General features: G+C 36.2%; 2 protein-coding genes across 2 annotated transcripts; both read right to left on the bottom strand.

The window, feature by feature from the left end:
- Positions 1-7,299: 7,299 nt before the first annotated feature.
- LOC112790191 (probable UDP-glucosyl transferase 73B6) lies at positions 7,300-9,111 on the bottom strand. The gene is made up of 2 exons (XM_025832466.3): positions 8,510-9,111; positions 7,300-8,309 (listed from the first exon to the last, which is right to left on the bottom strand). Exons 1-2 carry the CDS (start codon positions 9,086-9,088, stop codon positions 7,449-7,451), a joined length of 1,440 nt encoding a protein of 479 aa, XP_025688251.1. The 5' UTR covers positions 9,089-9,111; the 3' UTR covers positions 7,300-7,448.
- A 5,162-nt stretch (positions 9,112-14,273) lies between these two features.
- LOC114927464 (uncharacterized) lies at positions 14,274-14,990 on the bottom strand. Its single transcript, XM_029297412.1, has one exon. The coding sequence runs from the start codon at positions 14,988-14,990 to the stop codon at positions 14,274-14,276; it is 717 nt and encodes a 238-aa protein (XP_029153245.1).
- Between the last annotated feature and the right edge of the window lie 421 nt (positions 14,991-15,411).

The raw sequence follows: 15,411 nt of genomic DNA, 5'->3' as shown, positions 1-15,411 counted from the left end.
CGCCCAAAATGGCACCATTCCTGGCGTTAAACGCCCAGAATGATACCCATTCTGGCGTTTAACGCCCAAAATGCCCCTTACTGGCGTTTTTTCGCCAGTAAGCTCTTTTTCTCTGCTTTTTGAGCTGAATCCTTCTGTAACTCTGTGAATTCCTTCATTTTTGATACTTGCCTTTGTAAAAACAAAACATATAATCTCCTAATGACTGGGTTGCCTCCCAGCAAGCGCTTCTTTACTGTCTTTAGCTGGACCTTTACTGAGAATTACTCAAGTCTCAGTTTTGAGCATTCCTGCTCAAAATTGCTTTCAAGATAATGCTTGATTCTCTGTCCATTAACAATGAACTTTTTGTCAGAATCAATATCCTGAAGCTCAACATATCCATATGGTGACACTCCTGTAATCACATACGGACCCCTCCATCGGGATTTGAGTTTTCCTGGAAACAGTCTGAGCCTAGAGTTGAAGAGCAGAACTTTTTGTCCTGGCTCAAAGACTCTGGTTGACAACTTCTTGTCATGCCATTTCTTTGCCTTTTCCTTATAAATTTTTACATTTTCAAAGGCATTGAGTCTGAACTCCTCTAGTTCATTTAGCTGGAGCAATCTTTTTTCACCAGCTAACTGAGCATCCATGTTTAGGAATCTGGTTGCCCAGTAGGCTTTATGTTCCAGCTCCACGGGCAGGTGACAAGCCTTCCCATACACCAGTTGGTATGGAGAGGTTCCTATAGGAGTCTTGAATGCTGTTCTGTATGCCCACAGAGCATCATCCAAGCTCTTTGCCCAATCCTTTCTTCGGGCTATCACAGTCCGTTCCAGGATTCTTTTTAGCTCTCTGTTAGAGACTTCAGCTTGCCCATTTGTCTGTGGATGATACGGAGTTGCCACTTTGTGGCTAATTCCATATCTAACCATAGCAGCGTATAGCTGTCTGTTGCAGAAATGAGTGCCCCGTCACTGATTAGTACTCTGGGAACACCAAATCTGCTGAAGATGTGTTTCTGGAGGAATTTCAGCACAGTTTTGGTATCATTAGTGGGTGTAGCAATTGCTTCTACCCACTTAGATACATAGTCCACTGCCACCAGAATGTAAGTGTTTGAGTATGATGGTGGGAATGGCCCCATGAAGTCAATTCCCCATACATCAAACAATTCTATCTCTAGTATCCCTTGTTGAGGCATGGCATATCCGTGAGGCAAGTTACCAGCTCTTTGGCAACTGTCACAGTTACGCACAAACTCTCGGGAATCTTTATAGAGAGTAGGCCAGTAGAAGCCACATTGGAGGACCTTAGTGGCTGTTCTCTCACTTCCAAAGTGTCCTCCATACTGTGATCCATGGCAATGCCATAGGATCCTTTGTGCTTCTTCTCTGGGTACACATCTGCGGATCACTCCGTCAGCACATCTCTTAAAGAGATATGGTTCATCCCAGAGGTAGTACTTGGCATCTGAAATTAATTTCTTTCTTTGCACGCTGCTGTACTCCTGGGGTATGAACCTCACAGCTTTATAATTTGCAATATCTGCAAACCATGGAGCTTCCTGGATGGCAAAGAGTTGCTCATCTGGGAAAGTCTCAGAGATCTCAGTAGAAGGGAGGGACGCCCCAGCTACTGGTTCTATTCGGGACAGATGATCAGCTACTTGGTTCTCTGTCCCTTTTCTGTCTCTTATTTCTATATCAAACTCTTGCAGAAGCAACACCCATCTTATAAGCCTGGGTTTTGAATCCTGCTTTGTGAGTAAGTATTTAAGAGCAGCATGGTCAGTATACACAACCACTTTGGACCCCACTAGATAGGATCTAAACTTGTCAATGGCATAGACCACTGCAAGTAACTCTTTTTCTGTGGTTGTGTAGTTCTTATGTGCGTCATTCAGAACACGGCTGGCATAGTAAATGACGTGCAGAAGCTTGTTATGCCTCTGTCCCAACACTGCACCAATGGCATGGTCACTGGCATCACACATTAGTTCAAATGGCAATGTCCAATCTGGTGCAGAGATGACTAGTGCTGTGACCAACTTAGCTTTCAGGGTCTCAAATGCCTGCAGACACTATGTGTCAAACACAAATGGTGTGTCAGCAGCTAGCAGGTTACTCAAAGGTTTTGCAATTTTCGAAAAATCCTTTATAAACCTTCTGTAGAATCCTGCATGCCCCAGAAAGCTTCTGATTGCCTTAACATTGGCAGGTGGTGGTAATTTTTCAATTACCTCTACCTTTGCCTTATCCACCTCTATTCCCTTGCTTGAAATTTTGTGCCCAAGGACAATTCCTTCAGTCACCATAAAGTGACATTTCTCCCAGTTTAAAACCAAGTTAGTCTCTTGGCACCTTTTCAGGACAAGTGCTAGGTGATTAAGACAGGAGCTAAATGAATCTCCATATACTGAAAAGTCATCCATGAAGACTTTCATAAATTTTTCTACCATATCTGAGAAGATAGAGAGCATGCACCTCTGAAAGGTTGCAGGTGCATTGCATAGACCAAAAGGCATCCTCCTGTAGGCAAACACGCCAGAAGGGCAAGTGAATGCTGTTTTCTCTTGGTCCTGAGGATCTACTGCAATTTGGTTGTAGCCTGAATAGCCATCCAAAAAGCAGTAATAGTCATGACCAGCTAATCTTTCTAGCATTTGGTCTATGAATGGTAAAGGAAAATGATCCTTTCTGGTGGCTGTATTGAGCCTTCTGTAGTCAATACACATACGCCACCGTGTGACTGTTCTTGTAGGAACCAGTTCATTTTTTTCATTATGAACCACTGTCATGCCTCCCTTTTTGGGGACAACTTGGACAGGGCTCACCCAGGGGCTATCAGAAATAGGATAAATAATCCAAGCCTCTAGTAATTTAGTGACCTCTTTCTGCACCACCTCCTTCATGGCTGGATTTAGCCTCCTCTGTGGTTGGACCACTGGTTTGGCATTATCCTCCAATAGGATCTTGTGCATGCATCTAGCTGGGCTAATGCCCTTAAGATCACTTATGGACCACCCAAGAGCTGTCTTGTGTGTCCTTAGCACTTGAATCAGTGCTTCCTCTTCCTGTGAATTTAAAGCAGAGCTTATAATCACTGGAAAAGTTTCACCCCCTCCCAGAAATGCATATTTCAGGGATGGTGGTAGTGGTTTGAATTCAGGTTTGGGAGGCTTATCCTCCTCCTGAGGAATTTTCGAAAATTCCTTTGTTTCCTCTGGTTCTTCTTGATCAGGTTGAGCATCTTTGAAGATGTCTTCAAGCTCTGATTCTAGGCTTTCAGTCATATTGATCTCTTCTACTAGAGAGTCAATAATGTCAGCGCCCATGCAGTCATTTGGTGTGTCTGGATGCTGCATAGCTTTTACAGCATTCAACTTGAACTCATCCTCATTGACTCTCAAGGTTACTTCCCCTTTTTGTACATCAATGAGAGTTCATCCAGTTGCTAGGAAAGGTCTTCCTAGAATGAGAGTTGCACTCTTGTGCTCCTCCATTTCCAGCACCACAAAGTCAGTTGGAAAGGCAAATGGCCCAACCTTGACAATCATGTCCTCAATTATGCCTGATGGGTGTTTAATGGAGCCATCAGCAAGTTGGAGGCATATCCGGGTTGGTTTGACTTCTCCAGTCAACCCAAGCTTTCTGATAGTGGATGCAGGTATTAGATTGATGCTTGCTCCAAGATCACATAGGGCTGTCTTGGTGCAAGCACCTTCTAATGTGCATGGTATCATAAAGCTTCCTGGATCTTGAAGCTTTTCTGGTAAGCTCCTTAATATGACTGCACTGCATTCTTCAGTGAGAAACACTTTTTCAGTTTCTCTCCAATCCTTCTTATGGCTTAAGATTTCTTTCATGAACTTAGCATAAGAAGGTATTTGCTCAAGTGCCTCTGCAAACGGAATCTTTATTTCAAGAGTCCTTAGATAGTCTGCAAAGCGGGCAAATTGCTTATCCTGCTCCACTTGGCGGAGTTTCTGAGGATAAGGCATCTTGGCTTTATATTCTTCAACCTTAGATGCTGCAGGTTTATTCCTTACAGAAGTGGTTGAAGAAGCCTTGTTAGAGGGATTACTGTCAGCACTTTCAGGTGTCTGATCATCCCTTGGCGTATGAACGCCAGGATTGGGTGGAAAATGGGCGTTTAACGCCAACTTTTCCCCCTTTTCTGGCGTTTGAACGCCAGAACTGGGCAAGGAATGGGCGTTTAACGCCAGCTTTCCTTCCCTTTCTGGCGTTTGAACGCCAATAACATTCCTCTCTGGGCTCTTACTGTCCTCAGAGGGATTTTGAACAGTGGTTTGGTTGTCCTCTGTCAATTGTTCCTTGTTTGGCTTTTTGCTCTTCTGAGCAGTGTTATTCAGTGTCTTCCCACTCCTCAGTTGAACTGCTTGACATTCCTCTGTTATCTGTTTGGATATTTGCTGTTTTGCTTGCTTCAACTGCAGTTCTATGCTCTTGTTAGCAACTTTAGTTTCATGGAGCATCTCTTTAAATTCTGCTAACTGTTCTGTCATCAGGAGCAATTGTTGATTAAGCTCAATCATCTGTTCTTGAGGATTAGGATCAGTGACTACTGTCGTGACCTCCTCTTTTGGAGAGAACTCATTGCTAGAGTACAAATATTGATTTCTAGCAACAGTGTCTATAAGCTCTTGAGCTTCTTCAATTGTCTTCCTCATGTGGATAGATCCACCAGCTGAGTGGTTTAAAGACATCTGAGCTTTTTCTCTGAGCCCATAGTAGAAGATGTCTAACTGTACCCACTCTGAAAACATTTCAGAGGGGCATTTTCTTAGCATACCTCTATACCTCTCCCAGGCATTATAAAGGGATACATTATTTTCTTGTTTAAAGCCTTGGATGTCCAGCCTTAGCTGTGTCATCCTCTTTGGAGGGTAAAAGTGATTCAGGAATTTGTCTCCATACACTTATCTGAAATTCTCACCAATGAATTACATAAGTATCTCTATCTTTATTTTATGCTTTATTCACAAATCATTCATAACCATTTGAATTTGCCTGACTGAGATTTACAAGATGACCATAGCTTGCTTCATACCAACAATCTCCGTGGGATCGACCCTTACTCGCGTAAGGTTTATTACTTGGACGACCCAGTGCACTTGCTGGTTAGTTGTGCGAAGTTGTGATAAAGAGTTGAGATTGCAATTAAGCGTACCATGTTGATGGCACCATTGATGATCACAATTTCGTGCACCAACGGGTATATTCTCTAACAGATTGCTTGGTTAAAAGATGGAATTCCTCGCCGGAGTCTGGTCTTAAAGGAATATTATTTTTAGCGGTTTTGATAATATAGTCCGATTTTCTTTTGTTGTCATCAGGGACATATAACTCATCTTGAGGGATTTTGTGTATTTTTCAATTGTCTATGGCTTGATTGATATCTTCGAAGCAAACTTCTTCTTCGTATTCTGTTTGGGAGAAAGTTCCTCAAGCCGAGTTACTTTCTCAGTAAGATGATTGGAAGAAGAATGTGGTGAAGAGGTGCATGAAAAAGACGGAAAAGATCTTCTAATGGAGAGATGTCTAGAGAGTGAAAGGAAGAGGTTAGACATATCAAAAAAATATCTGATATCATTGTCCTCCTTTGGTTCAGATAGAATATTTATATTATCACTAAACTATCACTCAAATTTTTGAATCTAGGATTATAACTCTTTTTGCTTTTTGATATAAAATTATATTTTATTGATTGGAAATATGATTGAAAAGAAGAAGGGAGAAGAAGAAGAGCTGGAGAGCTTATATATATATATATATATAAAAGCTAAAAAATCATATATGTATGTTAACTTTGTTAACCTAAACAAAATTATTCCACTATTTTTTTTACTACATCTTTTTTTTCCATTACGGTATTACTTACATATAGGATGTAATGGTAGTGATATTAAAAGAAAATTATATAATCTATCTCAAACATATGAAACACACAAAAATTTATTATGATTTTTGCATGTAGTACGCTATTCGTTTAGCGTATAATAATAATAATAATAATAATAATAATAATAATAATAATAATAATAATAATTAAGAAACAATTTTTCAATATTTTGTAAAGTTTGAAATTGAAGCAAAATTTGTGGATCTTCTTGAAGTTTGACTTTTAATATCACTACCATTACATTCTATATGTAAGTAATACCGTAATGAAAAAAAAAAGATGTAGTAGAAAAAAAATAGTGGTATACATAACTTTGTTTAGGTTAATGTACATAAATTTTGATTTTGATCATATAACTTTGTTTAGGTTAACAAATACATACATTTTAATTTTGAGTATATATATATATTCCAGCAAAATGTAATAATGTAAGAAAAAAGTTTTAGAATAGAAAAAAAAAAGAAAGATTTTGATAAGAATTAAAGGAGAGAGATAATTTTATTGAAAATTTTTTAAGAAAAAAAGATACATTATTAATTTTTTGTTTGTCAATTAGATTTCTTTTAAAATTAGTAATATCAAAAAATATTTTAAATTTAATATTATCAAAAAATTAAAAAATATATATAAGGACTAATTTGATTAATTTTTAAAATTTTAAGGATGAAAATTAGTTACGTCTAAATTTTCAAGAACTATTTTGATTATAAATAACTTTTTTACATGTGTCACTAATCTGACACGTGACATTAACCCACCACGTCATCATATGTCACATGACACTTAACGTGACACATCATCATCCAACTAACGGAAGGATTAACGTGACCAAGTCGTGTATCTTTCGGAGACGATTTCGATTAACTTTATCTTTTGAGGACTAAAATGAAGATCGGGGTATCTTTCAGGGAGGATTTTGACTATTAACTCTTATTTTTTGTATATAGTCAGTTTTGGTATACAATTTAATTAGATTTTTTTGAAAAAAGAATTTAAAACATAAGAACTTATATTAAAAGTAGCTTATAAATAAATTATTTTATATTTAAATTTTTATCCTAAAAGTACTTGTTTTAAAGTTGTTTTAATAAATAAGAGAGTTAAAATAGTTTTTGAAATGTAGAAAAATTATTTTTTTTATTTCTTCAAAAGCTCTTAAATATATTTTAAAAACTTTACCAAACAACATTAATATGACTTTTTATAAGTCAAAAGTTTAAAAAAATAGTTTTTAAAACTTTCTAATAATTCAATTCACAAAAAAAATATAATTTAGTAATTAAATAATTCATAAGAATTATAATTTGAAAGGATTGGATTTGTTTCTCCACAGTAATTATTTAATTATTTTAGAACCTTTTTTTTTTTTTTGAAATCGATAAGAAATATATATGAAAAAGGCCAAAAGAAAAATTATTATTATTTCAAAATGGTGAATACATACAATACAAGCATGTATGATAGACTTAAGGCCACAGGGATATTCCAATTGCATCTCTCAAATGACTTAATGAATGCATGATTGCAGATATTTGACTACCTCATTGAGCACGCGATCTTAAATCCTCAATCAAAGAGTTGAATTGCGAATAAGACGATCCACCTTCCTCCACAGCTTCTTTAGCCTTCTTCCCAAGCTCCTTCGCCCTTCTCCTCGTCTCCTCTGTTTCCTCACCTTCCATTACCCTCTTCACCGCCTTCTCTATCACCTCCTTCTTCACCGGCTCGCCCCCCATCATCCCCACCCACGTTTGAACCCCAACACCAACCCCAATCCTCGCTATGTCCCTCAGAAACATCGCATTATAAAACTGCTCTGCATACATCGGCCACGTCACCATCGGCACCCCGGCACAAACACCTTCCAGCGTCGAATTCCAACCGCAATGCGTAATAAACCCGCCAACTGCTTCGTGCTCAAGAATCATCAGTTGCGGCGCCCAACCTCTTGTGATCATCCCCTTCCCTTCCATTCTCTCTTCAAACCCTTCTGGGAGCCACTCTAACTTCTCATCTTCTTCTTGGTTCTTTTTTGATCCTTTACTCACTACCCAGATGAATGGATGATTCGAAGCTTCTAGACCCATAGCAATCTCTTTAAGCTGAGCGTCTGGGAACGTTGTCATGCTTCCAAAGCACACATAAATAACGGAGTTTGGTTTCTTTGTCTCAAGCCACTTCAAGCATTCCTGCTTGTCGATCCCTGCTTCGTTTCCTCTGCTTGCTTTTTCCTCTGTCTCCCTCTTGCATAGAGAAACTGGACCCAACGACCATGCTCTTCTACCAAGCACCTTGGTGTAATGATCGGCGTAAACTGGTTCCAGTTCGTAGAAGCTGTTGGCGATCACACCGAAGCTCTTCAACTCCGATTCGTTAGAATCATCAAGCAACTTGCAAAATACCTATGTTGCACAAATACAACTACTGAGTACTGAATACTAAATACAATATATTAAACAACTTGCTAATTTAAGAAGGTGAAGATAGGTAGAAACTATGTAGAGTTATTTTCATATCAAGATGATAGTTAAAACCGTTAGATGATAATTTATTCTAATACGTTGAATTCTAATACTGTTGTATTCGACGCATAATAAGAGACCTCGTCATCTCGAGGGACTTGTGGCAACTGCATCTTGGTCAGAGTTATGTCGCCGGGAAGGTTAGGAACCAAGAAAGGTTCTGTGTAGGATGAAACCTTGTCTTGTGGCTTGTAAGTTCTGATGCAAGCGGAAACGCACAAGGGGAAGAAGCCCAACCCATGGAACACGATCCTTGGAATCCCGAATTTGGCGGCGGAGTCTGTGGTCCAAGGGAAGAACATGTCTGCAACAACACAGTTTGGATGCAGTTCTTGCAGCACTTGCTCGAATGGGTGTTGAAGGAGCACGGTGGCTTTCATGAACTTGATGAGCTTATCCGGTGCCAATGCCGATTCTGAATTCTCGCATCCTTCAGGCAAGCCAGTTTCCTCCGGTGGCGGGAACTTGATGGTTCTGAGGGTAATTTGGGATTTTCCGATGGTTCTTGAGACGAAGGGTGCGTTGTGTGTGGTGGTGACTATGGTGGATGTCACTCCTCTTGCGGCGAAGACTCTGGCTAAGTCAACGCATGGGATTATGTGACCGTTAGCAAAGAACGGGAAGAAAAGAACATGGAGTTCGCGGTTCTCCTTGCTCATTGTTGTTGCAATGTTGGTAATTTTACTATAGAATTTGGCTATGGTTTGTTCTGTTTATATATAGTAGGAGATTAAAATATTGAAGTTCCGGAGCGCGCGTTTTGCACGAGTTCAGGTTAAATATTAAATCAATTATGGTAATTTTACTATAGAATTTGGCTATGAGCAATGCTAGGGGGCAGCATTTTTTGTGTTTTTTAACCATCAAGTAGCCATCAAGAATGTTTTTAATGGTGTGAGATTAAATCCAATGGTGTGGGATCATTCAATTTTCTCTTAATGGTTAAATGCTGGCCAAGTTTTCAAAAAACTGCTGGCCCCCAAGACTTTTCCTTTGGCTATGGTTTGCTCTGTTTATATATAGTAGAAGATTAAAGATTGAAGTTCCGGAGGGCGCTTTGCACGAGTTCAGATTATATATTAAATAAGGAACCACTCACATGAACAAAGGCTTTTAAAACGTCTTTTTTTTTAATATTTTTTAATAATTAAAATTTAATTAATATAATCGATTAAATTGTGTTATTTTTGTCAAAATTAAACAAAATAAATTGATTTGACCGAAAAATTAATAAACCAAATCTTGAATCAATTTAAATTAATATTTTTTATAAAAATGATTATAATATTTCTATTATAAAAAATGACTTAAAATATTTCTATTATATATTTTAAAAATTCTAAATCCTAATTTTTTTTATACCATCATTGAATTAGAATTTAAAATTTTTAAAATTAATATATATAATAAGAATATTGTAGTCATTTAGCCATTTTCTATAAAAAAGAATATTAATTTAGATCGATTCAAGAATATTTTAGTCATTTAGCCATTTTCTATATAAAAAAAAAAAGAATATTAATTTAGATCGATTCAAGATTTGATTTATCGATTTTTTGGTCAAATCAGTTTGTTTGGTCTAATTTTGACAAAAATAACACAGTTTAATTGATTATATATATTAAATTTTAATAATTAAAAAACATCTTTAAAAAAAGACGTTTTAAGTGTCTTTATATGAGTGGCTCCCTTAAATCAATTATGGCATGGGTACATTGAAATGAGGTGATACTCCAATGAAGATTTTATAATTGTCTTTATATAAAGATATTTTACTTTTATCGTTAGATGATAGATTTTAAGACTTAATTTTCATATGCTATAAAAATGTTATCTTTGTTTAAAATATGACAAAATAAATAAATCACACTTTTTAAATCAAGATCATGATAACAAGATATTTCTGACATCTTTATTTAAGTAGTTATCTTGAAATTAATTGTCAAAATCAATCACTAATATAAAATATATATTAAAAATAAATTAAATAATATATATTTATATATAAATATATGATAATTATTTTTTATAATTGATTTTAGTGTATAAATAATACTTTTGATATTTAATATTATTGTTTTTATTTTGCTATGTATAAAGTTTTTATTAATTTAATGAGTATACTTTAAATAGGTCTCCAAAAAATTTACGATTCGATAAATTTGTTCCCAAGAAAATTTAACTAGAATTTTGGGCTTAACTTTTTTCATGATATGCCAGATACATTTTTAACATAATTTAAAACGGTTAAGACTAACGACAACATCCTATGTGTCAGCTGACTAGCTAACGTGTCACGCACAGGATAATTTGATCTCTGGGCACGTGAACAAAAAGACGTCGTATCATATGAAAATAGAACGATATCGTTTTTGAAGTGCACAAATTAGTCTCTAGTTTAGAAGTTAAAAAAGCGAAATGATGATATTTTAAAAGGGACCAACTCCTTCAACGAAAAGCTCATCATGACGGTGAAGAAGACAAAAACCATTATAAAGGGCTCAGCTCTAAAGGGACGGTTGGTGCCAAACTCATTTTCCACCCAAGTGGAGATTACAAACTCTAAAGGAAGAAGGAAACACATAGATAAATGAAGTGATTTGAATGAGCACGTGGGGTAGTGGAGACCGGAGAGCCAGACACGTTCGATGAAGGAGAGGAAGATGGAGATGTTAGAGGCGACGGAAGCAACGATAACACCGACGACCCTGAGGCAGAGGTGCGTGACAAGGATGTAGCTGAAAGAGAGGTAGAGAAGGGTGCAAATGAGGGAGGCTTGCGTGAGAGGGTAGGTGATGCCCTGTGCACAAACGTAAATGCAGATTAGATGGAGAAATGAGTTTGTTAAGAGGTCCATGAAGGAGAAGATGAGGTATTTAGGTGCATGCTATGATGGCGATGTTAATATGCTGGTGGAGGCATGGAGAAGGACGAAGATGTTGAGCCAAACGAGAGAGATTAGTAGAGAAGAGAAGAAGAAGAAGATGATGCAACGACAAAGTGTTGGCTACTCTAAGAACTAATTTGTCCATTTTAAAATGGTCAAAAATCGAAGTGTCTTACATGTGATACTAATTATAACGGACACGTAAAATATCGTTGTTAATCTTAATTGATTCAAAATGGACTGATAATGTATCTGATGTATAATAAAAAGTCAGACCTAAAATTTTAGTTAAATTGTTTTAGAAATAAATTTTATTAGATCGTAAATTTTTTAAAAATCTATTTAGAGTATTATTTTTCATTTAATTTTTAACGACACTTGGCATAGCAGCAGGGCGAAAGCGCATGATGATAATTGATAAGTATCAAATAGATAGAATATTTACTTAAATAAAAGAAAAAATAAAAGGAAGAGCTTGTTCATTCAATCGAACAAGTAGAAACAACGATATGATAGGTATGTAATGTAACGAGCGAGTTGACAAATTGTATAACTCTATCTCATGGCATGTTTTATTCGATTTTTTTTATCATTAACAATAAATAAATTAATAATTTTTAAATTTTGTTTTATAATCTTAATTTAAAGAACAAAAATAACTTCTGTTGTAAGTGTTTTAGTGTCTTAATTATAGTGTTATAAATTAAAGAAGTAAATTTTAAAGATAAAAAAACATGCAAAATGTAAGATAAAATAAAATGTAGAAACTAAAGAGAAAGGATGAAGATAAATAACAATAAATAAAAGTAAAGAATTTTAATTAAAAGTAGAAAATAAAATATAAATTTAAATTTAGACTTCAGAAAATTATTTAAGATTTTTAATTTGACTTTGCGATGCCAAAAAATTTAAGAGTATTATTTTTAAGTTTATAGATGTTTTTCAAAAATAATTCAACTGATTATAATATTTGTCAAAATTTCTGTTTATAAACTAAACTAATGTCAATTCAGAATTACTCTTATAATATCTTCGCTAATTTTCAAACTTGAATTAGTAACTATTAGTGCACTTTTTGTCCCTTGATGCTCTATTGCTATCGTTCACAATCGCTTCCACACTTTCTATCTTGACGTTCTATTGTTACCATTGACACTCACATCTTTGACATAACATGTCCCATACTTCAGGCGTATTTCAAATTTTAATTAAAACTACTTTTTTATTAATGCCAATTGAAAGGTTCTTCTAATATATTAAAAGTTTAAATAACTTTTAAAATGGAATAAAGTATATTTTTTTAAAAAATTTGTTAAAGATTTTAAAAATATAATTAAATTTTATTTTATTTTAATTTTAGTCTAAAAAATTTTTATTTGCATCAAATTTATCCTTAATGACTAATTTTTAAAAAAAATTATGATCAATTCAGAAATAACTTCATAAGAACAACTTTTAATACAAATACATCAAATATATTTATCATGTACGTATTATTATTATTGAATTAGTCCTAAATTTTTTTAAAATTTAATTATCAATGGTATATTTAATATAAATAAAAAAATTTTGAGACAAACTTAAAAAAAATTTTAGAGATATTTTTAAAATTTTTAACAAACTTTATAAACAAAAATATATTTTTTTTCTTTATAAATAATATAAGGGTTAAGTTCAATTTTGGTCCCTAACGTAGGGGTCAAAAATTTGTTTCGTCCCTAAGTTTTTTTTTAAAACAAAATCGTCCCCGAAATTGACAGTTGTATTAAAATGGTCCGACGGACAATTATGCCCCTGAGTTCGTTACTCTCCTTAACTGTTTGTTAATAATAATAATAATAATAATAATAATAATAATAATAATAATAATAATAATAATAATAATAATAATAATAATAATAATAATAAAAGAGAACGCGGTGGGAGAAGGAGGAGAAGATGTTGGGTCGAAGGCTACGAGGAAGAAAGCCGCGCTAGGGTTCGACGAAGTGGAGGACGGGGACAGAGACGCCGATTGGATGGCTTCCCAGGGTTCAAGATCGGGCAGAATTCGAACTCACCTGTGAAGGAGATGGTATGTGGGCATGGGGAGAGGCCGATTCTGCGAACCTCAATGACGAAGGACAACCCAGGCCGACGATTTTTGGGTTGTGTCTACTATGAGGTATTTTCTTGGCCTGTAATTTATGAAATTGAGGTTTTCCATCTGGGTTTCCTTCATCTGATGAGTTCTGGGTGGTGATAGGTTCAGGATGGCTGTGATTTTTTTAGGTGGGCAGACCCAGAAGCTCGAGGAGCGCTGGGGGATTTTGAGATTGCAAGATGCAGGAAAAAGATTACAACGTTGAAGACAAGGTTGAAGGATGTCGAATGGAAGCTGAGGATTGTAGCTGCTTTAGGGGTAGTTGGGTGGATTAGGTTTCTCTATTTGTTGCTGCATAATCCACACAGTGGGAGGCACACAAATGGAATGCATCTAATCAAGAGATGATTAAAACATCATTTGTAGGATTTTTGTGTGTTGTTTTGGTTATTTAATGCTGTAACTTTTATTGCTACAATGATGTAATGTGATGTATTCCCTATTAAGATGTTTGAATGAATGAATGAAAGTGTTGAAGCAGTGAAAATGTGTTGTGCAAATTTCCAACCATGAGGCAGTGAAAATGTGTTGAAAACATGGAAAGAACACTTATGTGCACCAGGATAAAACATTAAGTAATGATTCTTAAAACACTGACAATAAAAGTTCACAACAACATCCATAAGCCAAAATGGCCAATTACAGAGTTATAGTTAGCACTTAAACAGAAAAAACACAGACCAGCATAGTGCATAAACAAACTTAAAATTTGTCCACCACATGGAACAAAATAATAAAATAACAAAACACCAACATAACATTGTTTCAGACCTAATGAAACAGCATAACAGCCAAAACACATAACTAATCCTCTTTAAAGATTGCCCCATGCACTAGGAGGCAATTTTGCCATTAGCTTGAGTTTCTGCATTGGGATATGAGGTGCACCAGTCTGGATAACAGAGAAAGGCCTCTTCCTCTGAATTGGTTGACTGTGTGATGGCTTCTTGCTAGTGGAGGAAGTTGCTGCACTACTCTTTTGGCTTCTGTTATCATCATCCCCAGGTCCTCTCTTCCTCTTCTTGACTGGCCGGTGACTTGGCTTCCGATATGATGGTGGCATGACATCATCATACTGGGATCTCTCCCACAAATTTGGCCCATTCAGAGGATGTATCACTTCCTGGTAGCACCTCAGGTAAGCATCCTTCTTGTAATGGTCATCCACAAATGACTCCAAGTCCAAACCTTTGAATGTTATGCAGCTAATGGCATGAGGACAGGGTAGCCCGCTCATCTGCCACCTCCTATATGAACACTCAGAAGCAGCCAGATCTACAACAAATTTGTCTAACCCACACATAACCTCATACTTACTAGCAGCCGACCAAAATGGCCTCCAGTCCCTAGAATGCTTTACTCTTTTCTCTAGCTTCTTCAATATCATTAGCATAATGTTACCCTGGTAAACCTGAATCCTAGCTCTATTGGCAGCCCACCTAGTCATGATATACACCCTACTGTCCTCTAACATAGTGACAATTGGTTTTTCTCTAGCCTCAACTATCACAGCATTAAAACTCTCACTCATGTTGTTAACAAGGGAGTCACACTTTGAATTAAATGAAAAGCGAGAACGGGACCAGAACCTTTAATGTTGGTAGCTTCGTCCTCATCCCCCTCATCCCCACTAATCATGTGGTCCATCTCCAACTCATCACTATCTACTCTATCCTCATCACTAAGTTGATTTATACCTTTACCCTTTTCCTTGCAAGCAGTAACTTCTTCCGGCACAGAATTACCATCATCAAATCCATTATCACCCTCAAAATCCTCATCACTATTAGCGAAATGCACCTCTCCTACACTGTCCCCTTCCTCATCAGATGGCATGTACTCAGGGTCCTCACTGTCTTCGTTATTAGACTCACTTCCATCTACCTGAAACTCATCCCCCACATCTCCACCCTTGGTTGCCTTATTAGGTTCGGCACTGGCCCCTGCTGCCT

This window comes from Arachis hypogaea, chromosome 3 (genome assembly GCF_003086295.3).
Source record: "Arachis hypogaea cultivar Tifrunner chromosome 3, arahy.Tifrunner.gnm2.J5K5, whole genome shotgun sequence".
Taxonomy (NCBI): domain Eukaryota; kingdom Viridiplantae; phylum Streptophyta; class Magnoliopsida; order Fabales; family Fabaceae; genus Arachis; species Arachis hypogaea.
This window is presented reverse-complemented; position numbering and strand designations above follow the sequence as displayed.